General features: G+C 38.6%; 1 protein-coding gene across 6 annotated transcripts in view; it reads left to right on the top strand.

The window, feature by feature from the left end:
* LRRCC1 (leucine rich repeat and coiled-coil centrosomal protein 1) overlaps window positions 1–16,301 on the top strand; it is an 81,902-nt gene that overhangs the window by 46,940 nt on the left and 18,661 nt on the right. For 5 of the 6 annotated variants that reach the window (XM_075583003.1, XM_075583001.1, XM_075583005.1 and 2 more), the window contains 7 exons: window positions 2,389–2,537; window positions 3,611–3,815; window positions 7,119–7,258; window positions 8,863–9,064; window positions 10,194–10,379; window positions 11,086–11,260; window positions 12,576–12,739. In XM_075583003.1, the coding sequence (XP_075439118.1) occupies window positions 2,389–2,537; window positions 3,611–3,815; window positions 7,119–7,258; window positions 8,863–9,064; window positions 10,194–10,379; window positions 11,086–11,260; window positions 12,576–12,739 (1,221 nt within the window). The remainder of the gene's footprint in view (window positions 1–2,388; window positions 2,538–3,610; window positions 3,816–7,118; window positions 7,259–8,862; window positions 9,065–10,193; window positions 10,380–11,085; window positions 11,261–12,575; window positions 12,740–16,301) is intronic. The other variant, XM_075583004.1, reaches the window with a different exon arrangement.

The following is a 16,301-nucleotide window of genomic DNA, read 5'->3' as shown; positions in this document are numbered from 1 at the left end:
AAAACCACAGATTTAAAAAATGTTTTGGGGGAAAATGATAGGTCATTTACCTATTTCATCTTAAGTGTTGTACTAAAATCAGAAAAATCTGATGGGAAATGACATGATGGTACAAATAAATTTTGAGTAAAAGATCAATGGGCTTATGTTTTTTTTATGGTATGTATATTTGTATTTATTCAGTACCAACAATGTATGCAGCGGTTTATAAGGAATACAATACAGGAAACTGTAATATAAATGTAGCACCTATTCCCTCACCCTAAGTGAGATAATCTAGCTGCCGCTGGTGCATACCTGTGAGGTTGAACAGAAGGCACTGGGAACTCTGCGATGGTATGGGGAGATATCAGGACAGGCTCTCTGTGATTCTTGTGCAGTGCCTCCAGCCGGTGAGGATCCTGGTGCAGCCAGGATGGTCCTCACTGGCAAGTCATGTGGTGTTCCATTCAAGCAGGCCACAACAGAGGTATTCAACTGGATCTTTATTTACTTCATACATACAGTTACGGCAGGCTCATTCACTGAAGTAGTACCCACAGGGCTTGAGGCCCTGCAGGCCCCTTCTCGGCTCCTTTACCCCCTGATGAGATAAAGGGTAAGTGCTTCTACTCCACAGGGGGAGGGAAGAGAGCTACTGACTTCTGGGAGAGTGTCAGCTTTTGTACCCCGGGGAGGGACTTGTAACCCTGCCCCATAACAGGGCAGGTCCGATACTGACAGGCATCACATCATGGGCATGTGACCCAGCCAGTATCCTCCGCAGGGATGACACTCTCTAGTTGTTGTTAGGCCAGCCCCTGGATACAGCAATAGTGTATCCAGGCTGCAACAACAAGCTAGGCCTCCATGCGAGAGCTTATCCCCCACATTGCCTGTATCTAACAGGACTTATACTGATATGGCTAAAGAAAAGATGATAGCCAGGGGATTAGGCTACATAAACATTTTATAAAGCAGACATTCGGAACTAACATCCATGCCCAAGCGATTTTACAATCTAAGTTGTTGCATGTAAGGATTTTTAATGCCTTGCAATGCCTTAAACATATTAAAGATGCATGAACACTGACTGTCGAGAAGTGCTTCCAAGTATAACCATTGATACAAGAACCAAAAGGTATTGTTGTACCTGTGCATATCCTCCCCCTCAAGACTACACAAAATATGAACTCTTTTGTTACTTAAAGCAGCAATACTATAGTCCCACTTTTTTTTATATGTAAAACGTGACAAAGTATAATTCTCCATTCTTACCTAAGCTGCCAATCGTTTGATGCTCCTGTTATAGATCTGTAAAAATCCTGATTGTGTGCCTAACATAATGGCCGCATTTTAGTTTCAATCAATCCTTCAATCAGTGTAACCCTCCAGCTACAATGTATCCTGATATTACTATGGTAACCTTATCTATTACAGTTTACAGCTCAAATTGCTGGGAATATTGCAACACATTATCACAAACAGGAAAGTGTTACAAATATATGTTGCACTGCTGAGGAGGTGTGCTAAACCTGCTATAGAAATCAAAGAATGCTCAGTATATTAAAACTCACTAAAAATGGTATTAAGAGTTGAATTAAATAAAATTGAAAAAGTGACTTGCCTAATAATACAAAATTGATTTATGTAACAAAACCAAAAAACGCATAAGATTTCATTTATTTTGCTGCTTGAAGCTCACCCGTCCCACCTCCATTTAATCAACATGTCTAAGTACACACACACGTGAATGTAATGGTCTATTTCTTCCCCCAGGAAAAAGGTTGCAATGACCTTTCACAGGAAAGTGTTGCAAAGAGGATGCACTGCTTGGGAGGTGGGCTAAACCAGCAATGGAAATCAAAGGATGCCTTAAAACTAATTAAAAATAGCATTAAGCTTTGAATTAAAAAAAAAAAAAAAAAAAAAAATAACATTCACTATCTGATACTACAGAACTGATTTAACTCAAAAAAAAAAAAATCTGAGTGTAGATAGCACCAGGATGTGTCTCTCCTGGATGTCTGTGATCCGCAGCACATTTATCCAAACATCACCGATTTTCAGTCCTCGCACACCTCAAGCAGCAGGCAGGCGCGTTCCGTGATAACATCAGCGGCAGCTGAACCAAGTAATCCAAAAAGCATCCCGAACCAGATGATAGCGAGGAATACGCATGTATTGAACACAACTAATCCAGCCGTGTTACTCTTTCTGCAGTATCCTACAGCTGCACTGCAGAAAGAGTAGCGTGACTGGATTAGTTGGGCATTAGTCTATAACCTATTAGATGTCTGCTAGACCGTTTCATAGCTTAATTTAGATGGAATTGTAAATCAACAGACTTTAGTACATTTCTCTGCCTAATGTTTTTAACGGCTAGAAATGTATCGGTTTTTTTTTCAGGGACTTGTCCAAGAACTGGATCAGGAGAGAGAACGAAGGTGGAAGGCTGAACAAGTTGTCCTCAAGTTGACTGAAAACATCAAAGAATTACAGAGCCAGGCAAAAGAAGAAAAAGATATTAACAGTATGGCAGTGTATACCACTGACCGGTAATGATGCTATAATTTGATTAATACTGTATCTTATAACATATGTTCTGTCGCTCTACTGCTAAAACTTTAAAGCAGTTCCTCATTCTGTCCTTTCTCGACTATTGTAACAATCTACTGTCCGTCCTTTCTGCCTCTCAGCTGTCTCCCCTACAATCTATCCTAAATGCTGCTGCTAGAATCACTTTACTCTCCTAAATCTGTCTCTGCATCACTCATGCTGAAATCCCTCGCCTGGTTTCCTATTAAATCCTGTATTACTTACAAAATTATCCTCCTATCTTTTAAGGCTGTACACTCTTCTGCCCCTCCTTACATCTCATCCCTAATTTCTCGCTATACACCTGCTCGACTCTTGTGTTCCGCTCAAGGATGTCTTCTGTCTACCCCATTTTTATCTAAAGCTCTCTCCCACTTAAAACCTTTCTCTCTCAGTGCCCCACACCTCTGGACTGTCCTTCTCCTCAATATCCGACTGGCAACCTATCTTTCCACCTTTAGAACATTTCTTAAAATACACCTCTTTAACAAAACATATGGGTAGCTCCAATGGCTGACACTATACTTCTCATATGCACTGACCCCTTGCAGACGCACTTACTAGAACGCCCTCCTACTGTCTCTGTAAATTCTCCCCAATTACCACATAGATTGTAAGCTTTTTGGGGTAGGGGCTCCTTTTCCTATTGTTTTGTCTGAAGCGCTTATGCCCATTGTGTTATAATATTATGTCACATATTGTAAAGCACCATGTACCTGAATGGCTATCTATACGTAAAGATATACATACATACATTTCCAACTTTGGGCCTTATTCTGAAGTCAATGAGGCTTTCTGTGTGATCACTATCGCAGTTTGCAGAATGAGGTCCTTTGTCTTTTATTTGCTAAACTCAACATTCTGGAGATAGAACCAGGTGGATTGGCTATCAGTATGGATCATCCTGATTATGCTGTGTGTTCTAATACCTACCCAGTCTCACTTTGTGTATGTCTTTACTTGTTCTTTAGCTTGTTAGAAACATGTTGGAAAGTTGCTTGTCCCATTTTCTCAAATATCTTTGGATGTCTAGGATAAAGGAGTTATTTTTAAAGGAAAAAAATGCAAAAGCAAAGCTGCAGGCACTCATCAATTATTTGAAAGATGAAAATGAGAAACTTACAAATGAACTGAAACAATCTACAAGCAAAGAGGAAGAATATATGAAGGCCATTAGCAATAAGGAAGAAGCATTGTCCAAATTAGAGACACAACATATACAGCAGCAAGCTTTGGAGGTATTTACCATTAAATTACATTGTATTCGTTTCTCCTGTGGTGTGTGCATGCGTGTCCATCCGTCCGTCCCCAAAATACCAAGACGACGACCAAAAGTAAAATTGGAGGATGAAATCAGAAAATGTTAATCAATGTGGAGAAGAGAAGCTTGCAACAGCAATACGTGGAAGATCATTGGTGAGTTGCAGGGCCAGCTTTAGCGGGGCACAATGCACAGTAGAATTAGGTAAAGGCACTTACCTGCTAGTCCAAGCGATTCCCTAAAGTTCTGCCCACCTCCTGCAGCATCACAGAGGCAAGTGATGTTGTGTCGTTGAGACAACACGTCATTTGACATCTGGTCGCCAGGACAATGCAACCCTGCAGGAGTAGGGCAGATCTGAAGAAGGTAAGGCATCCTATTCCCCCCTTTCCAACACACCTCTCTCTTACCTTGGAGGTTGGTTCCTGGGCCCCTGCGTTCCCTCCATTTGGGTGGAAGATGCATCCCGGCAAAGACAGGAGGAGGGAGTACAGGTGCTGCTTAAGAACTATATGGTAATTGATATAGCAAACAAAAAAAAACTGTGCGGGAGCCCCACAGAAAAAGAGATTCTATGATATTGCACTCCAAGTATTAATTAATTTAAAATTAACATTTACAATTATTATCTATACTTGGAGAGCGTTATATATACAGCTGGACCCTGTTGTAACGTGGTGCTTGGGGTCCACATAATGAGACCACGTTATAACCGGGATCGCGGAGGGAAAAAAAATGGCCGCTGCGATCACGGGTTCTGCTTCTGCCGGAGGGTGAGAGCTGGGATCACTCTCCCAGCGTTCCCAGACCCAGCGGCACACAGGATTTACCCATCTGGCAGCTCCCTCGTCCTCCGCTTGTCATCTGGTATCTGCCAGCTCTCTTGTCTCTCCGCTTCAGCTTCCGGCTGACAGATCAGCGCGAGAGCCAGCTCCCTTAAAGGGGGGGTGCGTGGTGTGTGTGTGGCGTTCAAAGGCTCGCGTGTCTTTCACCTATTACACAGCGTGGGGCTGTAACCCTCCCGGCTCATGGAAATGAGACGCAACTTTGTTTATTGGAAAAGCTTGTGTTCTCCATCGTAATCTTTCCTCAGACGTGACATAAGCGGATTCCTCGTGCACTAAAACAAATACGAACCATTTTCTCAGGTCAGTCCAATGTGGGCGGGGTAGGGGGGCAGCAAAACCTACCGAACTAGAAGTTCTGCCGGTGCAGTAGGGACTGATAGATGTCTGCTCTGCATGTCATTCTTTCCTATTCGCTTCAGAGATTCTTTGAAAGGTAACCCGCTCTACCCTCCTATTACCCCTCCCTCCCCTTAAGCATACACACTTATCCAGAGCAGATCTTTCCCACAGACAAAGCCAGAGAACCCAGTGTGAACTGAAGCTTGACTTGAATATTAGATGACTTGTACAGCTGAATAATGGCCTTTCCCTCTGAGTGGGAACATGTCCCCTTTCAAGGAGAGATTGATGTGACGTCTTAACTTCAGAGATCATATTTAGACTAGTAGGATAAGGTTTGATCAAGTAAACAAGAGGGTTTTTTTCCTTTGCTTTTCTTTGCTGTAATGTTGCTGCACCCTTCCCCCCCAACCCCCCTCCCCCCCCCCCCCCGCCTCTCAATGATATGCATTTGCAACCCATACACTGGCATGCGCATGCACGCTGGTGGCAATGAAAAAAAGATAAAGAGACTTTAAACACTGCTCCCGTTTTGCTTGAAAACGGGAGCCACGCTCAGACCATGTTATAAGCAGATCCGTGTTGTAGCGGATTGCGTTATCACGGGGTTGAGCTGTATAGATAGATATATATCCACACACATCAGTTTATCAATAGAGGCACTCACGTGATCTATATTAACTTCTATAAATGTAGAAAATGTTCTGAAAAAAAAGAAGAACTTATAGAAACATTGTAGACTTTTTATTGACTAATATTCCAAATTTCGATCCCACTCTGGAAATGTAGAATATTTTTCTTTACCAATACATTCTACCTTTGGTGTGTGTGTGTGTGTGTGTGTGTGTGTGTGTGTGTGTGTGTGTGTGTGTGTGTGTGTGTGTGTGTGTGTGTGTGTGTGTGTGTGTGTGTGTGTGTGTGTGTGTGTCAAAGACTGTCTACCTTGGTCAGCAAGTGTCATCAAGAAATTACCATTGTGGGGCAAAGATGGTCCTTGACTGGATTTCAAGGGATTGCAAAAGACTGACAATTACCAAAAGTAAGGTGGGAGAAGGAAATCAGAAATATGGTTGCTATTGTATACAATGACAAAGTATATGGCTGAGTACCCCAAACCCACCTTAGCAAACTTGACACCCTCTACAATGCAATATGCAGTTTTTTTCTCCAATGCAACTACAACACACATCACTGCGAAATGCTCAAAGAACTGGATTGGTCATCACTTGAGTCTAGGCGCAAAGTTCATCTTTCCTTTCTTGCCTTCAAATACTTTCTGGGCAAGCTACCCGTCTACCTGAACAAGCTCCTCGCCTCCACCCATGCAGCACTTATCATCTGGATCTGACTCAGATGACCGTCCGCTCCTCCTCTTACCGTGCACCCCAAAACTAGAACAATATACCGTGAGACTCACAGCCACCACCAGTCTAAGTTCTTTCAAAACTAAAGCCGTCTCACATTTTAATCTGGTCTGTAACTGTTATATACGCCTATAATATATATTATCTCTAACTGTGCATGCAATGTCTTGTATATAATGTATACCCAGTTCACTTATGTAACTATGTATTTGTAACCATGTATTTGTCATTATAACTCTGTGCCCGGGACATACTTCAAAACGAGAGGTAACTCTCAAAGTATTACTTCCTGGTAAAACATTTTATAAATAAATAAAATAGGAACAAAAATGCCTGTTACATTAGAATGCATCAAAAATGTCTTTAAATTGTTTTTGTTTAGTTTTTTTTAATGCTACAAGTATTTTCTCATAGTACAAAACTGATTTATTTAAAAAATAACAACAACAAAAACATGCTGTATATTGCTTGAACTGAAGCTTTAAAACTTTATCTATATATAATACATTATTTTTTTTGTATTAGTAGTAGACCTTAAACAAGTTCTTAAAAGTGGAGTCATTTTCTCTTGATAGCTTTTTAAAAGTTTATTAGTGTTGTGCAGAAGTATTTGACTGTAAAAAATTAACAGAACATCATTGTACTCTCATATTAAGTTTGTTAACATGTTCAGCTTTGTTTTTAACAATTTTCTGAACAAATGGATAATGCATTTCCTCCACGACACAGATGAAACAAATCCAAGAAGCTGAACGTAAAGCATCTGTTTTCCAAAGAGAAGTAGATTTACTTCGAGTGTCTCTTCGTCAGCAGAAAGATAAAGTGCAGCAACTTCAGGAATTACTTGTCTCAAGGGAGCAGGCGTACAGGTACTTTTATTTCAGTGTTTTTGTTCAGTTGCGTAGAGACTATTAACAAATGACAATAAAATTAGGTATTAAGTTACATAGTTATAGTAGATGAGGTTGAAAAAACAAAGGCCTATATCCATCAAGTTCAACGTATGCTAAATTTAGACCGATACTTATTATATATTTGTATTTACAGTATTTTGATCCAAAAGAAGGCAAACAAAAAAAAACCAGTGAAACATCCAACGTCTCATAAGGGGAAAATTACATTTTTTCCTGACTCCAAATAATGGCAAATCAGATTTCTCCCCGGATCAACATCCTTCCCATGTTTACTTATTTGCTATAGCCATGTATAGCTGATATAATTTGTGTCGAGTTCTTTTAAGTACGTAAGCCACAGTAGTGTGATCCATCCATGTTACAAGCACGTAAAAAGGCAGTATGTGGACTGCAACAACATTCAATACGCTTGTTAGAATATTTGAAAATAAATGTCCTTCCGTTCTCCTGCAGAGTTGGGAGTTCTCTATTTTGAGAGACACATTTCTGGTTATTCATTAGATTGCCACAGTGCTGATCGGGGAAATTCCAATTGAGTGAGTAAATGAATATGCTAACGCAGTAGTTTGAGTAGAGAAGATGAATTTTATACTGTACTGATTATTGAAGCAGGAAGATTAAAGATGTACTATTAATGTGGTTTTCATCCAGAAAATAATAGATTTCATCAAACAAATTCAATTGATTTTGCAAAAGTATTAGATAATTTAAGTATGCACCTAAGATATGGATACAAAATGTATTGTCATGTGAAAAATAAACGGAGATAAGATATCTGCGATCATTATTGCAGCAGAAATGTGTTTGACCTTGTGATACCAAGTAATGTCCACAATTATGTGTGGATAGATTTCTTCAATGCGGCATTGAAATTATAAGATAATTTCAGCAGCAAGCAGAAAAATCTGAGGCACATGAATATGTCCTGCTTTCCATGCTCATTACCTGTTAGGGGGAACTACAGTTCAATGAGAGTTTTCATGTAGTAGTGTCCAGCTTTTCACAGTTTAATGAATAACTACAATGTGAAAATCGATAAAGTTTGGGGTCCTTTTGGACGATTTTTAGACCAGACAACATTGTAAACCTAATCTATTATAAAAAGGCACAATTTGGGTTATTTCCTAGAGTTATCCCTTTTTGGGGCTGTTAATAATTCAGAAACAATGTTGCCAGAAGACTAATAGAATGAGAGCAGATATAATCTTCTAATGAAACAAACTCAATTTTAGGACCTGTCTCTTGCTCCATTTTAATGTGCTTCTTTAACCCCCTCCACACCATGGTGGAACCACCATCGGTGTAAGAATTTAAGGCTGCATTGCCGTTCAAATAATATGTCTGAGTAATGTCTGAGTAATGTTTGACTACTGTTGGTTTTCTGCTGCAAATTATGTAATTGTATAATGCCTGATATGTCTGTTTTAGATATATATGTATGTTAATATCACTGATGTTGCATAGACTTGGCATGCATTGTAGGGCAATCGTGAATTTGGGTTTCATGCACTTTCACCAGCAGTGGTTTCAATGTTCCTGCATGTGTTTTTAACTCCAAGGAAGGAACTTGATTCAAAAGTAGCAATACATGGGCCTGAATTCAAAGAGGCAGTGGCTAAGGAAATTGCCAAGGAAGAGCATCAGCATAGTCGACAAATGAATGAATTTCAAGAGAAAATGAATGTGCTGACACAGCAATATATGGATCTAGAAGATGAGTTTCGTGCTGCACTGATTATTGAAGCAGGAAGATTTAAAGAGGTACTATTAATATGGTTTTCATCCAGAAAATATATTTCGGCAAACAAATCCAATTGACAATACAAAAGCAGCAGATCATTTTTAAGTCTGCACCTAAGATACTGTATGGAAGAAACGTGTATTGTCATCAAAATGGTAATGTGCAAAACAAGATGTCTGTGATCAGTGTTCTAGTTGAAATGCCTGACCTTGTGATTCCAATTGATGTCCCATTAATGGATAGAATTCTTCATTGCTGCCAAATATTAAGAATAATTTGAAGCAGTAAACAGAAGAACAAGCTATGGGCCATATGAATACATCCTAGTTTGCAAGCACATTGACTGTTAGCGGGATTTAGCCTAAATAGCACGAAGAATGAAAAACAATATTGTAGCTGTTCATCTTTTTCATAATTGAGAGATTTCTCTAAAGCTGGGCAATAATTTAAAAACAAATCATCTCCAAGAATGGATAGTTCTTGATATACATCTGAATTATGGTGGAACATTAAATCGATAATGAAAAACATTCAACATGAGAATAGCTACTATGTGATATCACTTTGGTACATTTTGTAAATAAAACTGCCCTGTTCATGAATTCTAAACGAACATTCTGGTTTATTGGTATAATTTTATTTATATAGTGTGGACAATGTATGCAACACTTTACAAAAGAATACATGAATGTAAAGTACAATAAGTTCATCAAACATTAAAGCTCAATATGAGGAGAGGTTTATGTGTCTTGGAGAGAGTTTTCAGTCTAATATGTTAGGAAAATTGGTTCTTGGCACTGAGAATAAGGTAGTTACAAAGGTGTAGTTGGCAGTGAGAGAAAATTGTCTTTTTTGATTAAATTTGGCATTAAGATGACTGTTCAAAAACATTATTTACTCAAATGACTACATAGATCATAAAAGGCATCTAAGCAACAACAGTGGAAGTAATATTCACTTTACAGCAATTCAACTAAGTAATATGCTGTATGAGAGTGGAGCATTGCTGGGTTCCACTTTCTACCGCTGTACAGAATCAATTTTGATTCATCAGCATACAGAATGGTTATGGTACATTCATGTCTAAAATGTGACATAATGCAGATGCTTCTTGGAAACCACACGTTTGCAGTTCTTTATTTAATGCAGGTTAAGGATGGCTTTGATAATGTTACGGCCGAGTTAGCGGAACATAAGGATGCACTCGCTCACTGCCAACTAAAAGAAAAGCAGTCGGCAAGTTTAGTTCAGGAGTTGACTGCCATGGTAAAGGAACAAAAAACAAGAATAGTAGAGCTCAACAAAGCAAAACAAGAAACAACGAGGGATTTAAAGGTATGTTACTGCATTGAAAGTGTTAGCTAAGCTGTTTACTTTGTTTTTTTCTCTCTTGTGTCTAAGTAAATTGCTATAGAAACTTTTTTTTTATATAATTAAACTGTATTATCCTAGAGATGCAAAGCTTTGGCAATATTGGTTCCATTGACTGGACAAACATGAAAATGATTCATTTAAGTATTGTTGTTCCTGATTTTGAGATAACAAAAGTTTGCTATTCTTGCTTTTTCCCCTCTTAAAAGCTGATGTACAACTACTGGGTATAAGTTTCCTGTTGGTGCATGCGCTGTAATGTAACGTTGACAAGCTTTAATCATGCTGATATTTTTCTTTTCACATGACCCCTTCTAATAACCCTGTACTTTTAATGTGTTCTGTACAGCCTGGTTGTCAATAACACACTTCAGAATCCTAATTAGAATATCACTGTTCATTACACAAAACCTTCTTGTCCGCGAAAGGGGCAATAGCCCAGGCCCTATGATTTGTTAGAGGGACCTACAATGCATTACAGGATTCCAGAGATTCCCAACAGTGAAGAATGTTAAAGATCTGTAGATTTTTGTGTTGCGAAATAAAAGCTAAAAGCTTTTACTCAAATTTCTTTGAATAGGGTAAATTAAAATAATTTTCTACTAAATTTAGTATTGAGACTTAAAGAATAATAATAATGGTTGTTTTATGTACCCTGCTAACCCTGTAGAGCAAAATACGCACACTGGAAATGGTGACTGAAGAAGAAAAACGAAAAACTGTTCAAAATGAACTTTTGAAGCAAGAAAAATCAAAACTTATTTCACAGCTCAGTGCCCAGGAGTCATTGATCGATGGATTAAAAGCAGAGAGAAAAATCTGGGGACAGGAACTAACTCAACAAGGTAAATATTTTGTTTGTGTTTAGCATAGCTAAAGTGCAAGTTATGAAAGTTACCACTAGTTATTAACAATAAGGCAAAGAGCTGAGTTTTATTGATGTTCTAGCTTTTAAACTTATTGGTTGCAGGCAACCACCTTGTGTTTTTTACTTGTTGAATCATTGGACTCTTAGTATAGTCCTAAAGAGTTGTAAAATGAAAAGGATTTTCTTCATTTGATGAAGATACTGTATTGTTGTTAGTGAGGTTACATTATTAGTTAGAAAAGCTGATGGCAGTTTGTCCGGAGAAAAAGGAATTTGTAGGGACAAAAACGAACCATGAATGAGGTTTTATTTTGTTAAGATACCAAGTGCACATTAACAAATGTTAATACAAATCATTATCAATGTTGAACGTGGTTAAAGCAGATAGCTAGTTTACATACACACTCTTCTGGCAGGATATTTAGTTTAGGTTGGACTATAAGTATTAATTTACTAAATATAGCATGGATCTATAAAGTAGTATTTCCAGTTAAAAGAATGTTTTTTTCCCTCTAGGTGGGAAGCAGAGTTTACGGAGCTGTACCGTGTTTATGTCAGCTCTGGGAACCCCCTGCTCACCAAAATACATACCTCCTAAAGGTGATACAGGTATCTAATTTAGGTTTAAATGGCCATGCGTCAATAGGAAGCCAGAAGGGTTGATGTTACGGCTTCCTATAGGCCCGCATGACGCAAGACCTTTAAATAGCCGGCAGCCCCTTCAGAGGTATGTACCTCAGGAAGCAGGGGGTCCCCGGTGCTGAAATAAACTCTGTTCAGCTCCCAGGAATCCCTGCGTCCCACCAAAGAGAACCCCCTCCCCAGGTGGAGATGCCGCTTTATTATTGCTAAATGTAATCTATAATTTTACATGGGAAGAATGTTGACACAGGGAGAAATTTGATTGCCATTATTGGAGTAATGAAGGAATTTGTTTTCCTCTTATGCGACATCATTGGATAAAGATTCACTGGGGTTTTTTGTTTGTCTTCCTCTGAATCAATATAGGCCTACTGTAAATACCAATATAGGATAAGTATCTGTCGTCTAAATTTAGCATAGGTTGAACTTGATGGATATGTCTTTTTTTTTTTTTTTTTTCAACCTCATCTGCTATGTACCTATAATTGTATGACTCAAATATTATTTCTGATTCAGCTAGGTTGTTTTCTCGGTCAACCGTAATTGTCACGGTGTATTTCATTTCCACAGCCGTAAGATGTCTAATTGCTTTCCTTTTGTTAGGAGAATTACATTTTGTAATAATTATTGTACAAATTTTGTTTCTTCAGGAGTTTCGCTTGCCCAGGATCGAGGAAGACTTGAGGCCAAAATTGAAATTCTTTCAAATGAAATGGAAACATTGAAAAGGCAAAATGAACGTGACAATGATACTCTAAGAATCAAAACCAAAGTTGTAGACGATCAAACTGAAACTATAAGGAAATTAAAAGAAGTGAGTGTTTGACTAGTCTTCACATCTCTTACAGTAACTTCGTTAACAGTCTGTTGGTGCTACTATACAGTATTTTGTACATATTCAGTACAGTAGCTTGTCCTAAATAATATTTTATTCCTGCCTAATAATTTGTTTATCCATTTTTTTTTAAATGTTACATATGAGTCATTTAGTTCAATAGGTTGGCCAAAATATTTTAAGCCTACAACCACGTCACAATAAATACATTTCAGTTGGTCCTACACTTCCAATATTATACTGTCTTATGTATTCTATTGCATAGAGCAGTGATTCTCAACCAGGGTTCTGCAGAACCCTGGGGTTCCGGGGAGTGGTCCCAGGGGTTCTGCCTAGCCGCTCGCACTCCCTGTGCGGCCCGTGACGGCTTCTCCAGGCTCTCCCCTTCACCCCAGTAGCCGGTCACAGGATTTCGGGAGTGCGCTCTAGCAGAGCGGTACTTCCGGTGCCTTCTGCTAGCTAGAGTGAGCATGCAGTCCTGCCTGCTCTAGCCCACCGTCGCTGCCCGCTGCCTGAGGTAGGCATATGGGGGGATGATGGGGAGAAATGAGATGCAGGGGGGGAGGGAGAAGTGAGATGCGGCAGGGGGTGATGTGAGATGCAGGGGGGTGGGTATATGAGGATGATGAGGGATGCTGGGGGAGATATGAGGATGGCGATTTAACCCGTAAGATCCGATTTAAAAAAATAATAATAATAATATATGTATTGGGGTTGTGGGGGTCTTTTAATATGTATTCTCAGGGTATTTTTATTATATATTGTCGGGTGGGGTTATATGTATTTTGGGGGGTGTTTTTTTGCTTTGTTTTTAATAATATGTTGTTACCTATAATGTTTAGCCTTATCTAGAAATAGAAATATAGATGGATTTATAGTGTATTCATCTATAAAAGTATTGCTGGCTTATAATAATTATAATTAATTGTAATTATATGGCAAACTATTATTTAGGGAGATGAATGTGTAGATTTGTGTTCCAATATGAAACACATTCAAACATGCATGCCCTTAGTTTATGAGAGTTATGACACGATAGGGAGGCTTCAGTTATATAAACAATATTTATTAGCACAACGACAAAATATAAGACTTAGGCCGAGCGTATAGTGCCGTCGATTGCAACACGACGGGTGACGTCACCCGTCGCCACAGGCGAAAGTTATATTTTGCTGGGCGTCGTCGTTGCAGGTTTCCAGGCATTTGATTGGTTCAAGGGCCATCACATGAGGCGACAGCCCTTGAAAAATCAAATTTTGCCGGCTACCAGTTTTCACGACGGCGACATCGCCCCGTCACATTGTCGCCGTCGCGCTTACTATAAGCGGCAATGCATTTGTTTTTGGGTGACATCGCGTCACCAGCACTATAAGCGCGGCCTTACACGGTAATACTACATATACTTCCTTATAAGGCTTGTACTTATTACAGGCCTAACAAAACAATACAAAGGAAAAGGGGTACCCCCCTTGTGATGCTTGCCAGGAGAAGACTGTGCCTTGGTTTAAATCATCATCATCTTCATAGCCATAGACGGTTTATAAGACACAGGATTCCAAATGTCCAACTGTAATAAAACACAACCCATACACTCACCACTAGCCTATAATACGTATATCTTATGTGGTGATCTGGGTGATAAGTGGTGGACTGATCACATAAATGAAGTAACAAATTATAAGTTACTCACTGTTGACCTTGGATTTCCTGGTCCTGTCGGCATTCTCCTACCCAGGAGCTCGGTACGTTGACTCGTTCCTGCAACCTCTGGTCAAGCTTCTACCCTCATACATCAGAGATACAGTAGATCTGATTAAATCACTAAAGGAAATCCAATGGTCTAAATCTTACCGTTGGGTAACAATGGATGTCTCATCTTTATACAGTATTATTGATCATGACCAAGGGATGGCTGCTGTTCAATATTATTTACACAAATCAGATCTATCGGGAGCACAACAAATTTTTTTGCTGGACTCTATTAAATTCTTATTAAATCACAATTATTTTATGTTTGATGATCACTTTTTTCTTCAATCACAGGGTACTGCAATGGGGACTTCTTTCGCCCCATCTTATGCAAATTTATTTATGGGTTTTTGGGAGAGCACTCACATTTACGGTAGTAATAATTTATTTAGGAATCACATCATTTTCTTCAAAAGGTATATCGATGACCTGATCCTGATATGGGACGGTAATATTGATATGTTAGGTACATTCATCGATATACTAAACACTAATCAATTTAATTTTAATTTCACATTTGAGAGTCACTCCACAAGTATTTATTATTTAGATGTACATTTATATATAGATCTATCCTGTACCATCCAAATGGAGGTATTCAGGAAGATCAACTCACGAAACACGTTTTTGAGATTTGACACCAGTCATCCAAGGGCACTGATAAAAGGGATACCCAAAAGTCAATTTTTGAGATTAAGGAGATTATGTTCCTCAGATGAGACATTCATTCACCATTTTAGTGGCTTGACACAGAGGTTCAGAGAGCGGGGATATGATGAACTGACTGTAAAAAAAATGCATTTGATAATGCATTTCAATTAAATAGAGAGCCTTATCGCCACATGTGGAGACAAATCACGAATAAAGAAATCAAAGGGATATGTAAGGAAAAAGAATAACCCGATTAGTGACTTTGGAACTCCATTTTTTATAACGAAATATAGTAATCAGGCACAACAGGTCAAAAACATCATACGTAAACATTGGAGTGTTTTAAAACTTGATAGCGAGCTATTCCCATTTATAGAACAGGGTCCAAAGACAGTTTTTACCAAAGCCAAAACTTTGGCTAATTATCTTTCCCCCAGCCTTTTCTCATCCCATGACTCAGGAGTATCCCTGACTAAAACCAAAGTTTTTTTCAGATGCGGCAAATGTAAGATCTGTAGTATGCTTGCCCGGTCAAAAACCTTAGTGTTAAGAAAATGAAAGAACCATATGTGATTAGGTCTTTTATAAATAGTAACACACAGTTTGTGATCTATTGTGATCTATTATATTTTTTGGTGTAAGTGTTCTAAGGGATACATTGGAAGAACAATAAGACCCCTGAGACAAAAAATAATGGAGCATGTCAGGTTTATTAGAATAAAAGACATACAGCATCGTCAAGACACTTTGTAGAATGTCCTCAAGGTGGTCTCACAAATGTTAAATTTTTGGCAATAGAGCACATTGAGATTTTGAAACGAGGGGGTGACAGACTGAATGTTCTGAACAAAAGAGAAATGTTCTGGATGTTCTCTTTGAACACCATGGTCCCTTATGGAATCAATGTGGACTGGGAGCTACAAGATTTCCTGCAATAATGTGTAACTATTTTATGTAATTCGAGTATTATTTCATATATGTTATGTGATTGAACTAGGGCTTTTGATGAACAATAATAATAATGATAATGTACATTTGAAACAGGGTTCCCCTGGATAAGAACATCCTATCTCTATTTTAAATGATTAGATAAATCATAATATTTATTATAAAACATCAGAATAAATACATGGGTATCATA

The sequence above is a fragment of the Ascaphus truei genome, chromosome 2 (assembly GCF_040206685.1).
Source record: "Ascaphus truei isolate aAscTru1 chromosome 2, aAscTru1.hap1, whole genome shotgun sequence".
In the NCBI taxonomy this organism is placed as follows: domain Eukaryota; kingdom Metazoa; phylum Chordata; class Amphibia; order Anura; family Ascaphidae; genus Ascaphus; species Ascaphus truei.
This window is presented reverse-complemented; position numbering and strand designations above follow the sequence as displayed.